The sequence below is a fragment of the Dromiciops gliroides genome, chromosome 1, assembly GCF_019393635.1.
Source record: "Dromiciops gliroides isolate mDroGli1 chromosome 1, mDroGli1.pri, whole genome shotgun sequence".
Taxonomy (NCBI): domain Eukaryota; kingdom Metazoa; phylum Chordata; class Mammalia; order Microbiotheria; family Microbiotheriidae; genus Dromiciops; species Dromiciops gliroides.
The window spans coordinates 394,080,057-394,107,613 of NC_057861.1; the positions used below are offsets into that span (position 1 = coordinate 394,080,057).

The 27,557-nt window shown below is 37.7% G+C and overlaps 1 protein-coding gene across 3 annotated transcripts in view; it reads left to right on the forward strand.

Annotated features, from left to right (window-relative positions):
- DEPDC1B (DEP domain containing 1B) overlaps positions 1–27,557 on the forward strand; it is a 117,749-nt gene that overhangs the window by 72,000 nt on the left and 18,192 nt on the right. For all 3 annotated transcript variants that reach the window (XM_043979197.1, XM_043979199.1, XM_043979198.1), the window contains exon 7: positions 5,016–5,156. In XM_043979197.1, the coding sequence (XP_043835132.1) occupies positions 5,016–5,156 (141 nt within the window). The remainder of the gene's footprint in view (positions 1–5,015; positions 5,157–27,557) is intronic.

Consider the following 27,557-nt stretch of genomic DNA (forward strand, 5'->3'; position numbering starts at 1 on the left):
TTCTAAGACCTGAAATAATGTCAATAAAAAAAGGAAAGGAAGAAGAAGGTTATAATTTTCCAGGGTTCTAATCTATGAGCATTATTTGTGATTAGCATCTACATTATTGCATACATGTTGCTACTAAAATGATAATTGAAGCAATTTGCAGACCTTTACTACCAAGAAGGTTACATTTTCTTCTTTTTGACACTATCTAACCCCTTTTTCTCTCTGAGGGCCAAGGTAGAATTGTAAGGTATTTCTCCCCCCACTTTCTTTTCACCTGTTTTCATTACTCCTTAGTATCTTGGACTGAGAATTAGGAGACGTGTTCAAAGTTCAGCTCTACTATGGATGCACCATTTGACCACTCTTAGCTTCTGTTTCCCCATTTGCAAAATGAAGAAGTTGGAACAGATTCTGAGAATCCATGGAACAGAATCCATGCTCTTTCATTCTATGATTTTGTGTTATACCTTGGGTACTTAGTACTCTTCCTGTCATTTATCTTTACCAGCACACCTGTCTTTCTACCCTTCTCATTTCCTGGGTTCTTTCTCTCCCCACAAAAAATCATTTGCCTATGTCATATTGCTTTAGGACCATGTTCCCTGTATTTTATTGAATGCCAGTTTAATAAATATTTGTTGAGTTCCTGCTACGTATGGGCTTTTCTAAGGATTCTGGGAGTTACAGAGAGATAACAAGACAGGGTCTCTGCCCTCATAGAGCTTAGATACAGGAGAAAACCAGAGATGAATACAAGATGACAATAGAATACAGTGCCATTCTATCAGTTTCCTATGAGTTTGAATAATCTGGGAAGGTTTCTTGGGTAAACTTGGTTTTGGTTGGAATTGAGTAGAAAGAGGAATGGTGTGTGGATTCCAGGCAGAGGTCAGTGACCCAAGTGAAGAAAGTTTTGTTGTAAGGGCTCACAATGCAGGGAGTTTTTCATCATTCTATTCCCAGGGCCTCACAATCAGTACCTAGCATATAGTAGGTACTTAATAAATGTTGAATTGAAGAATGAGCATGGCATACCCAAGGGACAAGAAAGAGACTGGCTTGGATAGAATGAAATGTTTGAGTGGGAGAGTAGTTGTATTCAATGTTGTAAGGTTAAGGAGGAGCTATAATCTACAGAATCTTCAGTGCTAAGCCAAGGATTTTGAATATTATCAAATGAGATAATATTTGTAAAAAGCACTTAGTCTAGTGTCAGGTACCAAGTAAGTGCTGTATAAATGCTTATTCCCTTCTTTTCCCCTCCCTATGTGATCCTGTAGCTCAGGGCTTCTTAATCATTTTTGTTTCATGGATTCCTTTGATGGTTTAGTGAAACCTATAAGACTGCTTCTCAAAATAATGTTTTTGGTGCATAAAATAAAATAGGATTAAAATGCAAACAAATATTTTTTAAAAATAGGTAGTATAATCCTCCCTCACACTAGATAATCCTAGCCATTAAATGATGACTAAAGGCTCAAAAATGGGACCTCTTAAAAAGCATTAAAGCAACTGGAATTATCTATCCATGGTAAAGAAAAAGCTGATGATTAAATAATGACCATTAAATGTATTAAGTATAATTATCTTAGGTTGTAAACTTCTAGAGGTATAGACTGTCATATATATATATATATGTCCTGTATTCTTCAGTGCTTTATGTACAGCATTTACTAAGTAAATATCTGTTAAGTTCTCTATTGTGCATATTTAATAAAGTAAATACAATAGGAAAAGACCTCAAACAATATTTTTGAATCCACTTCACAGAATCAGTAAATTTACCAGGATTCACTTGGCCAGAAAAATGTTCTTTGATCTCCTTCAAAGTCATTTTACCTACAAATCCAGGTCCCCATGAAAGCCTTCAAAAGAGCGACTGATTAGATAGGTAGGTTATCTTGCATTTTCAGGCCCATTGCTGCATGTTCTTTGTTTGATCCCTCCTTTCCAATTTTTTTTAGATCTTTTGCATTTAAGTGACTATTCTTTTCCCATCATAGAATATTTTTACTCTTAGACCTTAAAGGTTGGAAGGTCCAAACCTCTTTTTTAACAGATGGGGAAACACAGGTCAAGGGAGGCACGGCTCTCTTAAGTAACGGGAGAATTTCATGCTATTAACTAGTAGACGTTATTCAATGATCTCACCATTTTAGGGGTTTCCTCCAACAATGTTGATCACAACCTATCATGCCCGCCTGCCCAACCTGTGCCACTCTTGTCCATATCTCCCCAAAATTTTGTCATGGAGGGTCCATCTACTGTGTTTGAGGCCTCTCTTGTTTTCTCCTGACCACAATATTGGACCTCACAATTGTATTGCCTCCAGTACAAATCTCTATACTTAATATAATCTGGTGGCTCTTGCCTTTCTTTTTAGTGCTACTTCTGTCTCTTTGATAACACCTCAGGGACTGGTTGAGGTGGGATGGATGGTTCCTTGATGGCTATTTTGGTTGGAGAAAAAAGTTTGTCGAAATGATTTTTGGTTTTGATTTTTTCCCCCCACAAATCTTTTCCATTTTTGTTTTGTTTTGTTAGTAGTCCTTTTTTTCCATTTTGATTCTCAAATGTCCTTAGGATGATTTTTCTTGAGTTGGTTATTTTATCAAGCTTTCTTAAAACTGGTTTTTATTCTTCACTGCCTTTTTTCCTACTTTATGAGAAAGCACTATTTCCTGTCACCCTTCTTCATAAGTTTAGGAATGGGTTCTTTTGATTTGCTTGTTGGAACAATTAACTTGCATTGATTTAACTTCTCAATTACATTATAATAGTTGTTAATGTCATTCCTGGTATCCATTTCCAATTTTAATTTTTGATAATATATTTAAATAATTCAAGATCAAATCTTTCTAATTGTATACTGTCTTTTTTTTCTATTATTCTTCCTTTTTCTTTTCTTTAAAACAAATTCTGATCTTTACTCTCACAAGTTGATGGACTGACTGTAACCAGATAATTGACTCAGGAGAAATTTCCATATTAGTATGATGCCTTTTTTTCTTTGTTAAAATATAGGTAATTAAAAAAATTTTTTTTTAGTGAGGCAATTGGGGTTAAGTGACTTGTCCAGGGTCATACAGCTAGTAAGTATTAAGTGTCCGAGGTCAGATTTGAACTCAGGTACTCCTGACTCCAGGGCCGGTGCTCTATCCACTGCACTACCTAGCTGCCCCTAGGTAATTTTTTAATGCTGCTGTTTATTGTTTTCCATAACCTGCTAATTATTTTTTTCTTTTTAAAGAAAGTTTTTGTGATATAGAAGCATTAGACTTTTGCATAATTTACAAGTCTTTGGTTTCTCTCCTTTCTTTCTCCTAAAATCATACTTTCCCACTTATTTCTCCCCATACTTACATTTCCCATCTTTGCATTGAAGTCATTAAGTGTCAGAGTTATAGGTGCTGATTATTACAAGCAATAGATCCCATTAAGTTGTCACGTTATTCAATCTGAACTTCATGTTTTTCTTGGTATGGAACCTATGACCATATTTTACACAATTATAATTTTAGATAGCATAAATTTGAATGTGTGTGACACTTGATAGGATTAGTTATTTACACTAATCAGGACCTGGCTGATCTGATTTGAAGAGTTTTGCCACATCAAGTTCTTGATAAAATTTCTCTACCATTTTGTCCTCAGCAACTGATGCTGGTGAGTGAGCAACATTGATTTTCATGGTGGTCTTTTTGCAAATAGTTATATTATTACTGTAATATATGATAGACAAATATCCTATAGCATAATATTTCCTAGAGCATTTGGATATATGATAAAACCTACTCCTGCAAATTTCTTTCTTTGCTTCCTCAAATAGTGATTGTAGGCCATCCTTCTATTTTCTGGCAACTTTCTTTTATTCTGGTTTATTTTATAATGTCAAGAATGCCAAGACTGATATGATTTAGCTCCCTGAACAGTATGTCAACTCATTGGCCATTGTACAAGGGCTTTTAATTTAGAGTTTTTTTTGTTATTCAGTTGTTTTCTTGTGACTCCATTTGGGGTTTTCTTGGCGAAGACACTGGAGTGGTTTGTCATTTCCTTTTCCAGCTCATTTGACAGATGAGGAAACTGTGGTAAACAGGGTTAAATGATTTGACCAGGGTCACACAGTAAGTGTCTGATGCTGAATGTGAACTCACAGAGATGAGTCATCCATATTACAAGGAAGATTTTGTGAAGGTGTAATAAGGTAATGGAGCAAATTATAAAATCTCCTTTTTCTGGATGTTATTTTTTAAAAATTTTATTTATTTATTTTTGCTGGGCAATGGGGGTTAAGTGACTTGCCCAGGGTCACACAGCTAGTAAGCATCAAGTGTCTGAGGCCGGATTTGAACTCAGGTCCTCCTGAATCCAGGGCCAGTGCTTTATCCATTGGGCCACCTAGCTGCCCCTAAAATGGGTTAGTCTTAAAAACAAACAAAACAAAACCAAAACCAAAACCAAAACCAAAAAAACTGTATCAAGTGAAAAGATTTTTCAGTTTCCCTAGGAATTGCGTTTTCTTTAGTATCTTAGCAAAACTGTATCTTGACCAAGAAAAATTTGAGAATATCTAAAAGTTACTGATATCTTTTGTTTTTAGAAAGGTTTTTTAGAAAGGCACAAGAAAATAGGGGTATTCATTTAAAAGAGATTAAGCTATAGTTTAATTCTTTTTGCTTTTTTTTGTAATAGATTTTAAGTTATCCATGACACTCTGCTACTAACTTACTGTGGGTCCTTTGACAACTCTCTTCTTTCTCTTTCTCAGTTTTCTCACCTGTAAAATGAAGGAGGTGGATGAGTTGATCTCTGAGCTCTTTTCCAGTGCTGACATCCTGATTCTTTGAGTGTAAAATGCGTAATTGGCTAACATTAAGTCTCTATGTATCTTTGTTGTAACCATTTATGTTTATAACATTAGTTTTCTTTATGAAGCTTGTTTGATCTTTCCTAAAAATAATTACCTACTTAATTGTACTAATGAAATTCCTTTTTGTTTTTTCTTTATTTTTTTTAAACAGGGCCTAGTTGTTCAGACTTGAAGCAGCCTATGTATCCCGGGTTCGAAAAAGATGTCTTTAAAACTATAGCAGATTACTATGGTCACTTGAAGGAACCTCTGCTCACCTTTCAGCTTTTTGATGCCTTTGTCAGTGTTCTGGGTAAGTTGCCATATAATGAATAGAAGATTGCACAGTAGGTATAGAAGCATTTCTTCTCACATTATCTTAAGACTTTTATCTGCTACAGCTGGCAGCATTTCAGGGAATTAAAATATATTGTCCAATGTAGTGTGTTTGATTCAGTTTGAGCTCTTCTGTGAGTATACTCTAAGACAGGAAGACACAAGACATGTATGAGACCTCAGGCAAAAGGTGTATTGGTTTAAATTTCATGAAGAATAATAATATACTGTACTGTCATCTTCTTATTGAGAAAAGTCGAACATCACTGCTGAAGTAGCAAGTGGGTTTGGCATTTACTGTCCTTTATTAAATCTACTACACAGGATATGACTTTATTAACACCCACGTGTGGGAGCTCTATTTTTATCCAGGAGACCAAACTTTTGTTTTATGAAAGAAATAGATTCTTACATTGATGGCACCATTTCAGTCTTGCGTATTTATCTTCCTGACAAATAATCCCCATAAGTCACCTAGTAGGGTGAATAAAGTTCACATTTTGGTTGTAGGTTCTCCAAAATGTGTTCTTTTCTTCAGGGAAGCACATTCTCAATCAGCCATTTGGATGTTCAGTTTAGTAATCATTGTTGTTTTGACACTAAGGCATTTGATTAAAAGACTAAATCATGGAAATATCACATGATGTAATATAAGAATGAGAGAATTAGCATATTCTTGGTCTTGAATGTTCTTGATGTTTAACAAGAGACATAAACTCTCTGCCTGGAGCTGTACTATTAATGGCTATTGCTACAGTGCCTGTAAGAAACAGGAAAATTGTCAGCTTTATGAATACAAATTATTGTTCTGTGAATGAGAAAGCTGACATTTTAACATGGTAATTTGGAACCTAGAATATTGTGAGAACTCATAATATTAAGCAATAACAAATACTAATTATAAGACACGCACCAGGGAATGGATTTGTGTTTTCAAAACAAGTCAACACTGAAGGAAGGAATCCAGAAACAATTGTCTGTTACCTGAATTTTACAGTCTTTCTGCATTGTGCTCAGTGTTTAAAAACAGAACTTTAGAGTAAGAAGGGACCCTCAGGAACCACTGAATCCCAACTCCTACCCAGATCATCAGTCCTCGATATAATTTGTTTAATAAGTGGTCATATAGCTTCTTCTTGAATTCCTCCAGTGTTGGGGAATTGACTACTTTATGATGCAATTGATTACATTTTTACATTGTTGTAATTGTTAGGAAGCTTTTTCTTATGTTGAAACAAAATCTGTCCTATTTCTGATTCCCCTACTCCCCCTTGTGCCACTCCCCCACTCTACCTCAAGCATCTTCCACCCACTGGTATTAGTTCTGCTTTCAGAAGATGCAGGGAGAGGTGAATATGTGGCGAAATAGAACAAATAATTATAATGGCAGTTTATTCCATTTTATTTTTTTTTAAAGTTTGTATTTATATTTTCTGTTTTTCTTACATCACTCTAATATCCCATGCATCCCTCCTCCTCCCATCAGAGAACCAATCTGTATTTATTAAATTATTGTTGGACTAGGCTGGGGTCTCTAAAATATTTCTATTTAAATTAATGGCCATTGCACCAGTTTTTGGCATTAAGCATTTATTAAATCATTAAATGTTAGTAAAGAGCTGTCGACATGGCATTTAACCCAAGCTGAAAACCCCCCAGTGCCATATTGCCTATTCTGTACTAAAAGGAGATCGCTTACCAATGACAGCCTTCCTTACCTAGTGTGAAAGCCCAGAATAGCATTCCCCTCATGCATGGTCTGTCCTTTTCCTCTTCTGATAGAGGTGGCTCTTATACACTGATCAAAGCGAATTGGCTAGCATCATTCAATTCAATTGGTTAACAGGACCTGAGGGTGATCCATATTAAAATGAGCTCTAGCGTGACAACATCAGAGTATAGTGGGAGAAACCCTCTGAGGGCAAAGGTGCATTCAAATAGATGTTGTTTTTATCTCCTTACTTCACTGAGCTAGTCAGTCTCATCTCTATTGTACTTTTGGGCTGGCTCTGAAAGAGACCAGCTAAAGTTCCTGAGTTAAACTTTCTTTCTTTTTTTTTTTTTATTACAAAAAAAATATTTTGGACCAGACCTGTAATTTTATTTGTTTTTTATTTGTTTGTTTGTTTATTTTGTGGGACAATGAGGGTTAAATGACTTGCCCAGGGTCACAAATCTAATAAGTGTCAAGTGTCTGAGGTCAGACTTGAACTCTGGTCCTCCTGAATCCAGGGCAGGTGCTTTATCCACTGCACCACCTAGCTGCCCCTGAGCTAAACTTTTAAGTTGGGTCCCTCGGTCTCCCCCCAAAACCCATTATTAATAATTATTTTCTCACAATTATGATAATTATTATGTTTTGGAGAGGAGAAAAAAGTCAGTACAAATGATCAATACATTGAAAAAGACTGAAAACATGTACAATGGGTAATAACTGCGGACTTCCCACCTCCATGAAGGAGTGGGTTAGGGATGTCTTCTCATATTCTTTATTCGAGTCACACTTGATCTTTATAATTTTGTTGCATGTACTTTTCATTTTTTTGGTGTGTATTTGTTTTATCCATTGTTCTTCAATTGTTATCGTCATTGTATATATTGGTTTCTTGGCTCTACCTGCTTTACTGTGCATCAGTTCATATAGATCTTTCCATGCTTCTCTGTATTAATGATACCTTATTTCTTACAACAGAGTAATATTTTATTACATTCATATACCACAACTTATTTAGTTATTCCCTAATTGATAGTCATCTACTTTGTTTCCAATTATTAGCTATCATGAAGAATGCTATAAATATTTTAGAGTGTATAGGGACTTTTTTCTTATTGATGGCTTCCTTGGAGTATAAGGAGTTTGTAGTTCAAAGGTTATGGATATTTTAGTTACTTTTATTTGCATAATCCCAAATGCTTTCCAAAATGGTTGCATTATTTCACAATTCCACCAACAAAGTATTAGAGTTCCCATCTTTCCATATCCCCTACAACATTGACTGTTGCCATGTTTTTTATCATTTTTACCAATTTGCAGGAGATGAGGTAAAACTTTGGGATTGTTTTGATTTGCATTTCTCTTACTAGTGATTTGCTCTATGTTTTTTTTTTAAAGATAAGAATTCCCTTAAAGAAGCTTCACAGAAAGGAAAATGAAGATCATGTGATAGCTAAACCAGGGAGAGTAGAAACAGAGAAAGACAACTATAGACCAATTTTCTTAATGAATATTGATGCAAAAAATTTAAATAAAGTAATATCAAGGAGATTACAGCAATATATCACAAAGGTCATACACTATAAACAGGTGGGATTTATACCAGGAATATAGGATTGATTCAATATTAGGAAAACTATCAACATAATTGACCATGTCAATAATAAAACCAACAAAAATAATATAATTATATCAAGAGTTGTAAAAAAAAGCTTTTGACAAAATACAGTATTCATTCCTATTAAAAACACAAGGATGTCCATTATCAACACTATTATTCAGCTATATCAATAAAAAAAAAAGAAATTGAAAGAATAAGAATGGCCAACAAGTAGCTCTTTTCAAAGATATATTTGTGTCATAAAAGAAGTTTGGTAGGATTTCTTTAACTTTTTTCCCAAGCAGTTTATACAGTATTGGAATGAATTATGCTTTAAATCTTTGTTAGAATTCATTTGTAAATTCATCTGATGCTGCAGATTTTTTTCTTAGCTTATTTATGGCTTGTTCAATTTTTTTCTAAGATAAAGTTATTTAAGTCTTCTATTTCCTCTTCTGTTAATCTTGGCAATGTATCTTTTTATAAATACTCATTCACTTCACTTAGATTGTCAGTTTTATTGGCATATAATTGTGCAAAATAGTTCCCAATAATTGCTTTCATTTTATCTTCATTGATGGTGCATTCACCCTTTTCATTTTTGATACAGACAATTTGGTTTTCTTTCTTTTTTTTAACATCAAATTAACCAATGGTTTATCTATTTTATTGGTTTTCTCATAATACCAGATCCTAGATTTATTTATTAGTTCAATTTTTTAAACTTTCAATTTTATTAATTTCTCCTTTGATTTTCAGGATTTCCATGTTGATGTTTAATTAGAAATTTTTACTTTGTTATTTTTCTAGTTTGTTTTTGTTGTTGCATGCCCAGTTCATTTGTCTGTTCTCCATCTCTTCTGTCTGTCTGTCTTTTTCTGTCTCTGTGCAACATGACTAATATGGAAATACGTTTTGCATGGCTTCACATATATAATTGATATACTGTTTGCCTTCTTAATGGGTGAGGGAGAAACTGGAGGGAGGCAGAGAATTTGGAACTAAATTTTTTTTTTCCGGGGCAATGAGGGTTAAGTGACTTGCCCAGGGTCACACAGCTAGTAAGTGTTAAATGTCTGAGGCTGGATTTGAACTCAGGTACTCCTGACTCCAGGGCTGGTGCTCTATCCACTGCACCACCTAGCTGCCCCAAATGTAGCCCTTTTTAAAAGAACTTAACTTCACCAAAGAAATCTAGAAACAGCCCCCTACTTACTGCCTTTAAATTTTCCTAGTTCTTCATTTCCAGAAACTTTCTTTTAGTGAAAGTTGGGTGTCCAAATTGTGGGAACTTTAGCTGTCCCAGACATCTGGGAGTATAGCAGAGTAGCAAGGGAATATCTCGGTTAGCTACGAACTGGAAATGGTTTTCTTATTTCTCACATTTCATTTAAAACAATCCATGAATAAAATAAGCATTTTAAGAGCTTTTTACATCATAAAGTTTGGAGGGTGGGTGAAAGATGAAATGACTAAAGAAATAAAGGTTCTTTCCTTGGCCTAGGCTATTCTCTAAGACTATAAGTTATTTTTAAAAAGTTGCTGGGGCAGCTAGGTGGCTCAATAGATAAAGCACCAGCCCTGGATTCAGGAGGACCTGAGTTCAAATGCGGTCACAGACTCTTGACACTTACTAGCTGTGTGACCCTAGGCAAGTCACTTAACCCTCATTGCCCCACAAAAAGAAAGAAAGAATGAATGAATGAAAGAAAGAAAGATGCTGATCTCATTGGTGAGGCGTTCCCTCACCAAAAAAAGAAAAAGAAAATATAAGCTTTTTGATGTTCTCAGTGCCTAGCACAGTGTCTGCCACTATAGAAAGTGCTTTATAGAATGATTTTACATATATATAGATACAAATCTGTGTCTAATGGTAGCCATATCTGAGTGGGGGGAAGAAAAAAAAGAAATTTACACAGTAACTTTATTATACATTTAAAAGGAATATCAAGTTGTATATAATAGATTTGCAGTTTCACGTGCAATCATTTTTGTATTATCCTATGTTATGGAAATCCTCGTTTTATTCCATAAATTAAAAAAATTTAAAAAGAGCTTTATGAATGAACAATGAACATTTCCTTCTACCATGTCCTTAACTTCTGTTTGAAGAATTCCAATAAGTAGGCACCTACTGCTTCCTGAGGTAGTCCATTCCATTTTGGAATATGGCTTTAATTTTTAGGAATTTTTTTGCTTATATTAAGCCTAAATTTACCTCTTTGCACCTTCTACCCATTGTTCCTAGTTCTGCCTTGTGGGGCCTAGCAGAACAAGTCTAATCCCCATTCTACTTTACAACCCTTCAGATACTTGAAGACAGTGGTCATACTTTCCCTCAAGTCTTTTCCTGGCTAACTCTCCTTGAACTATACCCAGCATGAGCCTTTTGCCTTCCTGCTTGCCCTCTTGTGGACAAATGTTGTCTTGTCTATGACCTTTCTGTAATGTGGTTCCCAGAACTGAAGATAACATTCAAGATATAGCCTGAATGGGGGCGAGTATAGTGGACATATTTCTTGTTTGTTTGGTTGTTGTCCTTCCTTCTTGGAGAGGACCAAATTGTGTGTTTTAGTCAAGGTGTAGCATGCCCATCTTTGGATGATCAGACCAACATGAGCCCAGAAGGCTCTGTGCAGGTTGGGCACAAATAGTCCTCATAAACATTTGAGCTACTGCAATATTGCTCTGCTTATAGAACACAACACTTTCCTTGATGTGGGAATGCTATGCTGGGTGGTCCTTTGCCAAGTGTCCCATGTCATACAATCAGTTCCAAAGTTCTTCAGAGAGACCTTGAGAATGTTCTCGTATCATTTTTTATGACCTCCATGTGAGCCTGTTTGTCTTGTGTGAGTTCTCCCTAAAACAGTCTTTTAGGCAAACCTATGATAGGTGTTTGAGCAATGTAGTCAGCCAATCGGAGTTGTGCTTTCTGCAATAGAGTTTGAAAGTTTTGCAGTTTAGCTTGAGAAAGCACCTTATCTTGCCAGTTGATCTTTAGAATTTTTCTAACACAATTCAAATGGAAATGATTCATTTTCCTGGCATGGCACTGGTAGACTGTCCAGGTTTCACAGGCATACAACAATGAGGTTAGCACAATAGCTCTGTAGACCTTCAGTTTTGTAGGCAGCCTAATACTTCTTCTTTCCTGCCCTCATTATGAAATCAATGCTTTTCTTAATGCTGTCTAGGGAAGCACCCCTGTGTTTTTGGCTTTGATGTCTCATTGTCAACACATGTTGAACTAAACCTCCAGGTCTTTTTCATAGGAATTGTTGGTTACCTCCTTCATATTTGTGAAATGGATTTTTTTGAATTCTCATATAAAACTTATTGATTCCTATTAAGCATGATTTTATTCCATCTAACTCATCATTCTAACCAGTGAAAATCTTTTTTGGATCTCTCTTATCCAACATGTTAACTATTTACCCAAAACTCATGGCATTATCAGATTTGATGAGCATGGCATTTATACCTTCATCTATATTATTAATCAAACTTTGGACCAGTACAGGGTCCTGCAAAAATTCTTGGGTCATTCAACTAGATCCCATCTTTGACACTACCTGTGTGACCTTGGACAACTCTCTTAATTTCCCTGGGTCTCACTTCATTTATCTGTAAAATGAGAACCAGAACAGGGGTTTTTAACTTTTTTGTGTCATGAACCCCCTTTGGCAGGCCAGTGAAGCCTGTGGATCCCTTCTCAGAATAATGTTTTTAAATGTGTAAAATAAGATGCATAGGATTATAAAGGAAAATAATTATATTGAAACACAGTTATAAAAATATTAAAATATAACTTCCCAGATCCCAGGTTAAGAACTCCTGAGCTCTATGATCTCTAAGGTCTCTTCTATCTCTAACTCTATGATCCTCTGATCTGATGTGTGATGCTTTGACCTCCTGCCAAGTTAACTTAGAGCCCCATTAATTATTACCCTTTCAGTCTCATCAATCATTTCTGAATCCATCTGTCTTTAGATCATATTTCTTTTTTTGTCTCTTAAAAATTTATTATTTTTTTAAACATTCTTTTCTTTTTAAAATTCTGAGTTCCAAATTCTCTCCCTCCCTCCCACCCTTTCCCCACCTATGGAGAAGGCAAATAACAGGATGTCAATTATACATGTGAAATAATGCAAAACATATTTCTATGTTAGCCATATTTTTTTAAAAAACAAGAAAAATAAAGAAAATGAGAAAATTATGTTGTTTCAGTTTGCACTGAGTTCATCTCTGTGGAGATGGATAGCATTTTTTCATCATTAGGTCCTTTGGAATTGTCTTTATATTGATCAGAATAGCCAAGTCTTTCACAGTTGTAGAACATATTTCTTCATCTTATCTGAAAGCACAGTATGAGAGACTTTTTTGTCAAATACTTTGCTAAAATCTGAGTATACCCATCCCCATAGCAGTTCCCTTGTCTACCAGTCTAATTACTATTTTTTTTTTTATATTTGTGTCTCATAACAATCCTATGGGGTAGGTGCTATTATCATTCCCATTTTACAGATGAGAAACCCAAGATAGACAGAGGTTAAGTGACTTGTTCAAGGTCACATAGTAAGTACCTGAGACAGGATTCAAACTCAGGTCTTCCTGACACCAAAGCTGTTTCATCTAGCTTCCTTTTAATATAAGAATATGATATGTTTGTCCTACTTGTTTAAGACAAGTAGGATTTCAATGGCTGGTGGGTGAAGGATGGAGAATTAGGGAGAGAAGGGTATTATAGTGCTAAGGAAAAGTGTAAATGAAAATATAGGTAACCCCTTAGGTTTTTTTTGGGGGGGGGCAGGGCAATGAGGGTTAAGTGACTTGCCCAAAGTCACACAGCTAGTAAATGTCAAGTGTCTGAGGCCGGATTTGAATTCAGCTCCTCCTGACTCCAGGGCCAGTGCTTTATCCACTGTGCCACCTAGCTGCCCTACTCCAGTTACTATTAACAAAAAGAAAAAGAAATGTGATTTTACTTTGTTTTTCATGAGGTTTTTAGTGAGCACTGCTTCCCTTCCTTAATAATGCATTCTAAAACTTGACTAGGAATAAAATTCAAATTCACCATTCTGTAGTTTTCAATGATGGTTTGCAGACCCTCATTTTCTTCCTATTTTTGGAAAACAGGACAATATTTGCCCTGCTGTGTTGCTTAAATGGTTTTCCAAGGTCTTTCTAAGATCACCCTCTTTGGCTCATTGCTCACATCTACCACTTCCTTCAGGCTCTAGGGTATAATTCATTAATAACTTCTCTTCAAGGAGGGCAATTAGATGCTGCCTGACCTCATCACTTATCTTTGGTTTCTATTCACTGTAAATCATTTTTGTAACATCTCTTCCCAGACCAGAGATCATCTTCCCTGGAAGGGAAAACAGAAACAAAATAAATATTGAATAGTTAAGTTCTGCCTTTTCACAGGCCTCTCTCCAGCAAGCAACCATACTCTCCCTTCTTTGATGCTGTTCATGCTCCATATCAGTATGTATGACATTCATTTCCAGCCTCAGTTCATTCAGAGCTGTATGGGACCCTTAAATTCTTTTTATCATTGCCAATGTTAATAGGATAATAATTGGCACCTGGATGATAATTACCTCCCAGATTTGCTTGTTAAGAAAAAAAAGACACATTTGATCTTGTGCATGAGACTTTGAAATTTAAAATCTGATCACGTTGTGGAGGGTTGGTACAGATGGAACAAAACTATTTCCCCATTTGGACCAACCACTTACATGGTCACTATGGCCAATTTGATGTGTAAGCTTTGACAATAAAGTTACATACTTCCATTTCTTTTGTTTTTGTTCCTGTCTTAGGTAGTCACAGAGTTTACAGGAGCACTTAATTATAATGCTTCCTTTCCTGATCCAACTAAATGCAGAGTTCTTTCCCCACTGGAAGAAGATTGCCCAGGCGGATTATGTAGTTTATTTCGTTACGTTTTTTTCTTCCTTTGAATAAGACTAAATTATTCTTATTTCATTGATGGAAAGAATATAGGATCATGGGATTTAGAACTGAAAGAGCCTTAGGTCCTCTTGTCTAATCTCCTCACTTGATAGATAAACTCAGTAGTCCCCAGTAGTTAAATAAATTGTCCAAAGTCACCCAAATCATCAGTAGCATAGTCAAGGCTATAATTCAGGTACTTTTGGGTCTAGATTCACTAGTATCCCTCTGCCCTAAGTCAGAAGACCTGGTTCTGCCACTAGTTATGCGTCCTGAGGGAAATCTCCATCTCTAAGGGTCCCTCCCAGGTCCAAAAAAGTTGCGATCCCCGAAATCAGAAAAAGAGGTGTCCAGTTCCCCCCAAGTGTTTTTATTCAGTCAAAATAATATGATAACAATAACTGATTGACCAGCATGTGTACAAGTCTAAAATGCTTTTAGGGATACTGCCATTTTCTTTTCTTTCTTTCTTTTTTTTTTTTTTGCAGGGCAATTGGGGTTAAGTGACTTGCCCAGGGTCACACAGCTAGTAAGTGTTAAGTGTCTGAGGCTGGATTTGAACTCAGGTCCTCCTGAATCCAGGGCCGGTGCTTTATCCATTGCACCACCTAGCTGCCCCTGCCATTTTCAAAAGACAAGGAATAGCACCCTTTATTTTTCCTTCTTGGTCTGTGCCTCATATCTTTTGTGTGTAGGGGAACTCCTTGGTAAGAAAATGTCTTCTACCTGTACAGATCTGCAATTAAATTGTAACTTGATGTAAGAGATTGTCCTGGAGCAATGAGAAGGTCAGGGTCCAGAGGCTGGGCTCACATAGCTGGTATAAGTCAGAGGAAAGATTTGAACCCAGATCTCCCTGTCCTGTGAGACAGGCAGTACAAATGTTAGCTCATTTTGCAGCTTAGGATGCTGAGGCTCAAACAAGTAAATCACTTGCCCAAGGTCACAGCTAGTAAATCCAGCTTTCACTCAAATCCAAGTCTTTTGCCTTCAAGCCCAATGCCTGTCTCAGTTTCCCTATGGAAGTTCTAGCACATATAAAAGGTACTTGTATCTTAGCCCACAGTGCTACGTTTCTTTGCATCCTCAGAACTTAGTGCAGTGCCTGGAACGTAGTAGGTGCTTAATAAATGCTGATTGGCTGACTGCTGAAGAATTAAATAAAAAAAAATGTAATATCATGCAATGAAATGTTGACATTGAAGCTGTAATAAAATAACTTGATGGTCTGGAGTGGTATTGTCCTTTGAGAGAAGGCTGATAAACCAAGGTGCCCTTCAAGAAATAGTAAGTCACACACATGTAGGATAGAGAGCTCTATGACTTTACGTAAAAGCTAGTGGCATAGTGGCTAGAGCACTGGGCCTAGAGTCAGGAAGACCTGAATTCAAATCTGGCCTCAGAAAGTTACCAACTTTGTGACCCTGGGCAAGTCACTTAATCTCTGTCTCAGTTTCTTCATCTGTAAAATGGGGGTAATAATAGCACCTCCCTCACAGGGTTGCTGTGAGGATCAAATGAGAGAATAATTGTTAAGTATTTATCACAGTGCCTTGCACATAGTAAGCCCTATATAAAAGCTCTATGATAATGATGATGACCTGAGTTCAGATCTAACCTCAGTTTGCCTCAGTTTCCTCAATCATAAAATGGGGGTATTAATTCACAAAGTTGTTTAGAGGATCAAATGAAATATTATTTCTTATTCCTTTATCCTTCCTTCCATCCATGTAGTACTGAAGCTAAACTCAGAAGATTTTAAAGTAAATTTCTTCACCATCTATTGATTCAGTCTGCTTTTGTCAGACATCCTTTACCAAATGAAGCAAATAAAATCCCCTGTTATTGAGAATCTGCTTGTGACTGTAGAAGAGACTCGAGGAAGATTTCATTAAGAAATGGGATTTTGGGGAGCATCTAGGTGGCGCAGTGGATAAAGCACCAGCCCTGGATTCAGGAGTACCTGAGTTCAAGTCCAGCCTCAGACACTTGACACCTACTAGCTGTGTGACCCTGGGCAAGTCACTTAACCTCCATTGCCTTGCCAAAAAAAGAAAGAAAGAAAAAGAAATGGGATTTTTGTTGTTGTTGGCCAATATACAGTGTTGTACATCCCACATAGCCAAAATTCAGAAACAGATATCTAAACTGATGTTGTCATTGCTTTGGTATTTGGCTGGATGATGAAACTGGGGCCACATTTCAAACTTTCTGTTGAAAAGATACTTTAAAATGGTACTGGATTAGAATTGACAAGCATGCCCCACCCTTGTATAGCTTAGCCCCATTGGTAAGTCTCTTTGACCCTTAGCTCCTTGCTTCACTTTCATCCATATTCTGCAGTAGGTTAAAGAGCTTGGTCTGTGTTTGGATATAAATTAAATCAAGAAGTGGAATAATGTGTGAAGGGCAAATAAACTTAGTTTTCAGATATCTGTGAACATAAAAATAAAGCTTCTCAGGAGTTGTTAAAGAAAAGCTCAGAAATTGAAACTGACATTGGATAAAGTTTCACGTTGTAAAACTTATGTTGATTGATTGATTTTTCCCCCATTCTGATCATTAATTCTTTGGGGGGGATTCTATTTTATTTTTATGGAGAATATTGAATCCATAAAAATGTTAATTTATTTTGTTTAATATAATATTGATATTTTCTTTGATTTAAAATTTTTGCTTCTGACAAAATGACAGAATTTGAGGCAGCATAGTATAAATAGAGTACAGGGGCAGGAATAAACCCCTCCTAGGGAATAATTACTCAATATTTTACCTTGAGTAAGTCACTTATCCTCCTTGGGCCTCACTTTCCTCAGGTGTAAAATGAGGATTGGATTCCATGATCTCTAAGGTTTCTCCGGTTTCTAAATCCATGATCCTAGAGTTCAATTTGTAGCTCTTTTTTTTATAACAATTATCTTTTTTATAACAATAATCAATTATAGGTAAATTTAATTAATATATTTGTAATTTGTCTAAATAAGTTATTATTTGATACGTGAATATGTCAAATAGACTAACTTTATTTGTAAACCAAATTGTACATAATGTGATTTTATATTGTTAAATAATCATAGATTTTAGGTCCATAAACTGTATGGAAATTTATCGCAATATATATCATTCAACCAACTCATCAAATTTTTAGCTAGTACCCCCTAAACCACCACTGGAAAAGAAGGGGAGGGGAAGCAGAAAGAAAGGGAAGAAGTTTTTTTTTTGGGGGGGGTGAGGCAATTAGGGTTAAGTGACTTGCCCAGGGTCACACAGCTAGTAAGTGTCAAGTGTCTGAGGCTGGATTTGAACTCAAGTCCTCCTGAATCCAGGGCCGATGCTTTATCCACTGTGCTACCTAGCTGCCCCCAAGAAGTTTTTTGATAAGTTTTTTTTAATTAATCTATTATTCCCTCTTACTCCTTCCTTCCCCAATAATCAAATTAAAAACAACAACAAAGTATTCAATACAAATCTACAATTTCTGTTAAAATAAATTCCTACATTAGCAATGTTCAAAAATAAGTCTTTCAGCATTTTAAGATTCTCATTTTCCTGTCAGGGAATAGGTGGCATGTTTTATCTTCATTCTTTTGAATTTGTGACTTATCACTGTGATAAGCAGAGTTCTTATAAACATTTCCAGGCCCCCCCCCCCAATAATGTTGTATAAATTGTTCTAGTTTTGTCCAGATCACTCAGCATTAGTTCATAGAGATCTTTCCATTTTCCTCAAAAGTTGTCTATTGCATCATTTCTTTTGGTACAATAATATTCCATTTCATTTCTATACCACAGTTTGTTTAGCCATTCTCCAGTAAGACTTGCCATTTAGTTTCCAATTTTGACTAGATAAGGGTTTTCAAAATGTAGTCAATAATTCTGGAAATTTTATATTTCTATCTATAACAGTGTGGTTCTTGGTCTATGTTGAATCAACATGTGTGAAAAATGCCTTAAAGAATGTAAAGAGGACTAAAGTGTTATGTAGGTGAAGAGTTAGGAATTAGCCTGGAAATGCTGATGTCACTCAGGAGTTAACCTTCAAAAATTCCTTCATAAGAGAAGGATCTCTTCACCTGCTTTTTTCTGATCCATATGTTTTATGTGTCATTAGTGCCCCCAGATTCCTTTGAGAGGCTCCAGAAACCCGCTCTTTCATTATTATTATTTTAAAAGGAAATTAGAGAAACCAACAGGGTTCATCCCTTGCCTTCCTTTCATTTAGGACTCCCAACCAACCTCATTTCCCCCCTGCCCCCCATAAGTAAGAAAATGACTCTTCCCTGCTTATACATTTAAAAATACTTAGTTTTCACTGTAGTTGTGGAAATACTGTTTGAATTGTTGCTTTCATCTTTACCCTGAGCCTTGGAGTGCAAAATGGTGTTTTGCTCACTCTAATGTGTTCTCATGTAAATTATTTTAATTCCAGGATTATCCTGTTCACCATTTGGGAGAGCTGTCATGTCTAGCCAAGCCTGCTATTTGAGTATCTCTTTATTCTTCTCTCATCCTTAAAGGAAAAGCTCTCTATCAAAGCCCTCTTGGCTGTCTTCCGCTCTGGTGATAGCGCTTCTTTTGGCTAGCTTTTGACAAACTTAGAGTGATTCTGATGCTCTTGTCTGCAGCAAAACTACCCCCGCCCCCGCCATATGTAATTAATTCCATGTAGTTGCTGCTTTCTGTAAAGTTGGCTGTTGGTCTTTATAATCTTTTCCCTCTTCTTTTTACCATTGTGAAGATGTAATACAAGACAACAGATTTATTTCCTGCATTGGGGAAGATGGAGTACAAGACTTGGGTCTGTGTAATGATGGATGGGTGGGCCACAGAGAACAGACAAAATGAGCCATCTCCTTCTGACCCACCTTTTCTCCTTGGTCTGCGGCATCCAATTTTCTTCTTCAGAGAAAATACTGATGCTGAAATTGGATAGTTTTAGACACTTTGTGGCTTTCTTCTGCTTATTTTTGAGTAGTTTCCTGTTGTTTCCTTTGCTCATTCCCAGACTTCATACCCATTTTTATGTCATGATTTCAGTACCAGAGGCTAGTCTCATTGCAGAAAATGCTCCTGGCTCATTGTTCCATACAGCTTTTATTGCTGCTCGAGTCTCTTATAGAAGACAATTTTAGTGGCTGGGCTTTGCTGCTTTAAGGTTTATTTTCAGCTTCTTCTTTGTCTTACAAATAGACCATGACAGATAAAACACAGTGGTCATTATGGTTGATCATAACAAAAAGTACCTTACATTTATATAATGCTACTGCCCATTTCTAAGTGTCTTAAAGGCATCATCTTTTATCTTCATAATCCCTCTGTGGGGTAGATTGTATTAAATAGTGTTCCCCCCATTTCAAAGATTAGGAATTTGAGGATTAGAGTAGTGACATGACTTGCTGTTGGTGACACTCATGAGTCAGAAGCAGTATTTGAACCCAGATCTAACCTGACTACAAGTCCATGGCTCTTTCTACTATGCCATACTTTTTGCTATCTGTTGATTACCGACAGGCATCAAATCTGTCTGTGAGTGAGGAGGATGTCTACCCCAAGCATGTGAAGACTTCCCAGTAGAATCAGCAGATGGGGCAGCTAGATGGCACAGTGGATAGAGCACGGGCCCTGGAGTCAGGAGGACCTGAGTTCAAATCTGGCCTCAGACACTTAACACTTACTAGCTGTGTGACCCTGGGCAAGTCACTTAACCCCAATTGCCTCACTAAAAAAAAAAAAATCAGCAGAGGAGAACAGCTTGTTTCAGCCATCATGACATCAGCTCAAGCAGGTGTGGTGGAGCACTTAGAGCTTGATCAGACATTGAAAAGGCCAAGGTCATTCACTGCATCCTGGGCTATTTCTAGTCGTCCTGACTTTTGTCCTGCCACTGGACTTTAATGACTCTGGAGGAGCTAGTGAGGCTGATGACTTTGTGCAACTCTGTCTCACTTAAATCCAATGAACTCACAAGTCAACCTGTGATGTCACTGGTGCTCTTCAAAAACAAAGAACAAACAGCAACTTTTTTACTATAGCTGCCAATTGGGTGGGCCCTGAGAATATGGGAAACTAATCAGAAAGAAAACCACTAAAATTTGAAGCTAGATAAAAATCAATAAAGAAGGGATAAGTTGACTAGCTTCATAAGTAATACCAGCCTCAGAGATGATTTATCAATGTATTGCTGATGGGACCAGGCTGTCTCCCAAGTCTTTGGTCATGGAGATTAAAATGTAAGTGATATTTAAGATAAGCTGTGATCTAATTATTTGTAACTTGTCTATCATGAAGTAATGTCCTAAGAGAAGGGTGGTGGTAGTTTTCATGGTCTAGAAAAAGAGCCAATGATGAAAAATTTGATAGTTTATTCTTGACTAGATGACAGGAATATTCAATGCTGATTTTTAGATCCCTGTAATTCAATTCCATGTAAATCTATACACACACATAGATAGATGAAAGATAGATAGATAATCGATAGATAGAAAGGAAGGAAGGAAGGAAGGGAGAGAGAGAAAGAAAAAGAGAAAGAAAAAGAGAGAGAAAGAGAAAGAAAGAGAGAAAGAGAAAGAAAGACTAAGAAAGAAAGAAAAAGAAAGAAGAAGGAATCTACATGAAATAGCACTATTAGCCAGGAGGGATCAAGGGGGACCTGACTGAGGAGCTTTGAAAAACAAAAAAAGAAGTCTAATAGGTAGACCTGAGGAGGCAGTGCATTCCACGCCTAAGAGATGAATGGCTCCAATTGTATGGTCCTGAGTAGTGACGGGGATGCCCTCATCAGAGATGGGGAAGTTTCAAGGAGGGGTAGGTTCAGAGTGGGACGGGGAAGAAGTTAGATCCATTTTGTACTTTTTGAGTTTGATATATCTTTATGACATCTAGAGCTATCTAGTGGGGAGTAGACACTGGATTTTTGAGAGACAAAGTGGTGAAACTGAAAGGGAGCTGAGATTTGAGTGTTATACTTGGAGTTAAGAGACCAGAGTTCAAATCCTTTCTTTGCTACTTACTATGTGTGTGACTTTGGACAAAATACTAACCTCTCTGATCCTCAATTTTCTCATCTGTAAAATAAGGGGTAGGACTCGGTGACCTCTAAGGTCACTCTCAGCTCTAAATCTCTGATCCATTGTGGGAGATGAAGGGTAGATGTGTGGGTATATGTAGTGGAGATGCTTAGTCATTCATAACATGATGGCAGTGACCCTTCCAATTCCATTTCCTTTGATTGTTTGCCAAGTAACCCTCTGGTACTGTTAGTCTTTCTCATGTTGGCTTTCCTTCTGGGAGAGGATGTGCAGACTATCTGACAGAAGGATTCTGTACTGCTTGGTAGTTCTGTTTCTCACTTAAACATTGGCACTATGCTATCTAAATGAATCTCTTGTGAGTTTTGCTAGCATGAATGATTAATCTGATCAATCTTGGGAGAACTGATAATACTCTGTTGCTGAACCTTTAAAGCCAAGGGTTAGACTGTGGGACACCATTGGGACCCACGAGCATCAGCCTGAGCATCTGGACAGCTAGCCTGTTCCTCTCTTATTTTCTCCACTTTTATCATTACAGTTGCCATATCCATATATCATAGACAGCTTTTATTCTTTATTCCTTCCTTCCTTTCAATCTATCTATCTTGCAGGGCAATGAGGGTTAGTGACTTGTCCAAGGTCACACAGCTAGTAGATGTCAAGTGTCTGAGGTTGGATTTGAACTCAGGTCCTCCTGAATCCAGGGCTGGTGGTTTATCCACTGCACCGCCTAGCTGCCCTGAACCAATTCAATTCTACACTATCCTCCTCTCTAAAATCCATAGTCCCTTTATCCTATCACTGAAGCTAAGCTTCAGCCTTGGCTCACTCCCACCATTTGCTACCTCTCCCATACCACTCTCTGCTAAACAAGGATGGAGAGAATCATGCAACTGTTCTGACTGGGTCCACTACAGATTTATATTATACAAACTCAAATGAGCCCTGATTGCTGTCAGACAATCCTACTATATCTCCCTTATCAACTCACTGTCCCATTCTCCACTTTGGCTCTTCCAAACCTTTTCATTCCTCCTCCAACCTCCCCTGCCTCTCCCTGACCCCACTCTCTTAGCTGAGAACCTTGCCTCATATATATATATATATATATATATATATATATATATATATTTATTTTTTTATTTTTTTGTGGGGCAATGGGGGTCAAGTGACTTGGCCAGGGTCACACAGTCAGCAAGTGTCAAGTGTCTGAGGCCAGACCCGAACTCAGGTCCCCTCGAATCCAGGGCCGGCGTTCCATCCACTGTGCCACCTAGCTGCCCTATCTTGCCTCATATTTTACAGAAAAATTTGAAGCCATTCACTGTGAACTCCCTCTTCTCTCCTCTTATTTATCTTTTATCACTCAGGTACCTTCTGCCACTATCTTGTCCTTTACTCCTGTCTCACAGGATGAAATGACCTTACTCCTTACCAAGTCGAACCCTCTTACTTGTTCAAGTGATCCCATTCTATCTTGTCTTCTCTGACAGATCTGCCTGCCTGTCACCCCACGTCATTCACTTATTTTCAATTTCTCCCTCTCTCCCCCATCCTGAAAAAGACCCTTGCTTTGAAACTTCCATCCCTGCTAACCATCATCCTTTATCTCTTCTGCCCATTATAGGTAAACTCCTTGAAAAGACTGTCTAAAAAACTTGCCTTTGCTTTCTCTCCTCCCACTCTCTCTCTCTAACCCCTTACAGTATGGATTCCGACCTTATCATCCCACCAAAACTTCTTTCTCCAAAGTTACTAATGATCTCTAAGTTGCCAGATCCAACGGCCTTTTCTCAGTCCTCATCCTTCTTGACCTCTCTGCCCCCTTTGCCACCACTGATTCCTCTCTCCTTGATACTCTCTTCTCTCTAGGTTTGGGGACACCTCTTTCTGTTGGTTCTCCTCCTACCTCTCTGACCTCTCCTTTTTTTCGGGGCAATGGGGGTTAAGTGACTTGCCCAGGGTCACACAGCTAGTAAGTGTCAAGTGGCTGAGGCCGGATTTGAACTCAGGTACTCCTGAATCCAGGGCTGGTGCTTTATCCACTGCGCCACCTAGCTGCCCCTTGACCTCTCCTTTTCTGTCTCCTTTACTGGATCCTCCTCCAGATCATGCCCTCCACCCATAGGTGTCCCTCAGGGTTCTGTCCTGAGTCTACTTCTCCTTTCCCTCTATACTAGTTCACTTGGTGATCTCATCACCTTCCATGGATTTAATTACCATCTATGCAGATGATTCTCAAATCTACCTTCTCTTTGCTGACCTCCAATCTCACATCTCCAGCTGCCTTTCAGACATCTCAAACTGGATTGCAAGGGCCACCTTAAATTCAATATATCCAAAACAGAACTCATCATCTTTCCTCCTACACCCTAATCCCATTTTACCTTCCCTTTTCCTGTGGAGGGGCAACACTCAGGCTCACAACCCAGTTGTCCCGGACTCCTCACCGTCTCTCATCCCATATATCCAAAGTCAAGGCCTGTTGATTTCACTTTTGCAACATCTCTCAAAAACTCCCCATTCTCTCATCTGCCACTGTAACCTCACTAGTTTGGCCCCATTACCTCACGCCTACCTGCCTCAAATCCCCCTGGACTCCAATCCCTCCTCCATTTAACCACTAAAGTGATTTTCATGTCACCTCCCTATTTAAAAAATCCCATTGACTTTTTATTGCTTCCAGAATAAAATATAGAATACTCTATTTGGCATTTAAAGCCCTCCATAACCTAGTCCCCCTCCTACTTTTCCAGCCTTCTAACACCTTACTCCCTACTGTGTACTCTTCAGTCCAGGGAACAGGGCCTCCTGACTATTCCATGACCAAGACTTGGCTCCCATCATTCTCTCTGGCTGTCCCCCCTCTCCCCCATGCCTGCAACATTTTCCCTCCTCTGCTCTAAATACTGACCTCCCTGGCTTCTTTTAGGTCCCAACTAAAATGACATCTTTTACTGGGAGCCTCTTAATTTTATTGTCTTCCTTCTGTCAATTATTTCCTATTTGTCTTTATTTAACTTGCTTTGCATTTATTTGTTTACTTGTTGTCTCCCTTATTAGACTGTAAACTCCTTGAGTGCAGGAACTGTGTTATGTCTCTTTTTGTTTCCCAGTGCTTAATATAGTGCTTGGTACATAGTAGGTACTTAATAAATGTTTATCGATTGATTGAGTCATATGTTCTACATCACCCTATGTCTCAGGGGGCACTATCTTTCCTAAAATGAAACTAGGAGGAACTCACACACTTATGATTCAGATACACTGTGGGAGACAGAATCTGATCCTGCACAGATACATTGCAGTTCTTTAAGGAAGCTAGGTGGTACTGTGGATAGAGTGCTGAATTTGTAATCATATTGCCCTGAGTTAAAATCATGCCTCAGATGTGTGATCCTGAGCAAGTCACTTAACCTCTGTTTGCCTCAGTTTCTCCTTCCGCATACGTGGGGATACTAATAACACCTACTTTCTTAGGGTTATTGTGCAGATCAAATATAATATTTATAAAGTGCTTTGCAATCTTTAAAATGTTATACAAATGCTAGGTTTTATTGTTATAGTAATAATAATAATAATAATAATAATAATAATAATAATAATAATAATAATAATAATAATACTCCTTCTAGTTCTTCTTCTTCTTCTTCTTTTCACAGGGGAGGGAGAGAATTAACAAGCAATTTTGCCTTGTAGAGAGTTTTCCTCACAAGAAACTCTCCAATCTCATGTTCCAAATTTTCTGTAGCATAAGACCAGGAACACTCTCACCTTGGTGGCTAGCCCTTCCTCCACGCTCTCTTGATCACTTCTCTCAGGCTTTTTTTTTTTTTTCCTTCCAACCTGACAAGCACTAGCTTTGAGTCGACTTCCTGAAGCTTTAAAATCTGCCTGGGGAATTGAGTACTCCCATAGATTTCTTTTGTCTCTCTTTCCTAGGATCCATGGTATTGTTCCAGGCTTCTGAAAATCACCCTGGCTAAGAAGTTTGATTCTTCCTTCTCTCTCACTTTCCCACCCCATACATCTCATCTGACACAGGAAGAGTTGGAAAGCAGCACCATGTAGTCCAACCTCTAACCTACCATGAATCCCTACTACATCTCCAACAAGTGTTCATCAGCCCTCTGCATTGAGTCCCTACAATGAGAGAGCTCACTACTTAGCAAAACTTCCACTTCCATTCAGGGAAGTGTTTTCTGATGTCCCGCTCAAGTTTGCTTCTTGTGTGTCCACTTGTTTTTCCTGGTTTTGCCCTCTAAGACTAAAAGAAAATAACATTTTCCATATCACAGCTCCAGAAATCCTTGAACACAACTGTATCCTGTTTTGCCACTTAGCATCCTCAGTTCCTTCAGCTGACCCTCATATGACACAGGCTCATCCTGGTTGCCTTCTTCTGGGCACTTCAGCTTATCAATGTCACTCCTGAAGTGTGCCATCCAGAATTCAACACAGTACTCTAAGTGTGTTCCTCCCAGTTCAGAGCAGAGTGGGGCTCTCACCTCTCTGTTCTTGGGAGTTCTCTTAATATAGCCTTGATTTAGTCGTTTGTCTGTCACATCACACTAATGACTCATAGGGAGCCTGCAGTTCACTAAAATCCTTGGATCTTTTTTCAGACAATCTGCTCTCTATATATTTCTCATTTTGTACTTTTATATAAAGTTAATTTTTGCTTTGACTGGAGTGGTGACTTCTGCTTTGCATCCTATAGCTGATGGGAAGATTGGGAGGGAGATGAGAGGGGATCAAAATGAAGTAACAAAAAGGATGAACAACAATCTGATGGGAAATGAGCCTTTCCCAGATCAAGGTCATTGGTGATATGTCCTGGGGCCAGGGCAGGGTCTTTGCTCAGCTAGAGCCTATATATAGCAGGGCCTTTGTTGGGGGGAGGGAGAAGAGGTTCCTACCATCACTGCACATAGTAAGGGGCAAGAGGAAGGAGAAGCTAAGTGTTGGGATGGAAGTGAAGACCAGTACTATGAGATTTACAAAATTCATCAGAAGTTTCCTTTGCTTTCAGTGGCAAGACTAGTGGGAGAAGGAAACTATTCAGCATGGACATTTTGCAAGTACAAAGGGAGTAGCTACGGGCATGTTTGAAGACAGGTGTGCTAGATTAGAGTATGGTGTTAGAAGTCCAGTATAATTAATCAGTTAGCATTTCTTTTTTTTCCTTTCTTTCTTTCTTTTTTTTAGTTAGCATTTCTTAAGCAACGACCATCTTCCAGGCACAGTGTCAGTGTTAGGGATAAAAAGAAAGGCAAAACAAAAAGTTCTTGCTCTCATGGAGCAGTAGTCTCATAAAAGTATTTTATTATTTTCCAGTTACATGTAAAGATAGCTTTCAACATTTGTTTTTATAAGAGTTCCAGTTCCAAATTTTTCTCCCTTTCCCCTCCCCAAGACAGCAAGCAATCTGATATAGGTTATATATGTACAAGCACATTAAACATATTTCTGGATTAGTCATACTGTGAAAGGAGAATCAGAATAAAAGGGAAAAACCTTAAAAAAACACAGAAAAAAAGTAGAAACAGTATGGTTCATCATCCAGATTCCACAGTTCTTTCTTTAGAGGTGGATAGTATGCTTCATCATTAGTCCTTTGGAATTTGTCTTGGATCATTGTATTGCTGAGAAGAGTTAAGTCTATCATAGTTGATCATTATACAATGTTGCTGTTACTGTGTACAATGTTCTCCTGGTTCTGCTCGTGTCACTAAGCATCAGTCCACTTAAATCTTTCCAGGTTTTTCGGAAATCTTCCTGCTCGTCATTTCTTATGGCTCAATAGTATTCCATTATATTCATATACCACAACTTGTTCAGCCATTCCCCAATTGATGGTCATTCCCTTGATTTCCAATTCTGTGTCACCACAAAAAGAGTATAAATATTTTTGTACATGTGGGTCCTTTTCCCTTTTTTATAATCTCCTTGGGATACAGACCTAGTAATGGTATTACTGGCTCAAAGGGCATGCACAGCCCCATACCCCTTTTGGCATAGTTCCAAATTGCTCTCCAGAATGGTTGGATCAGTTCACAACTCCCACCA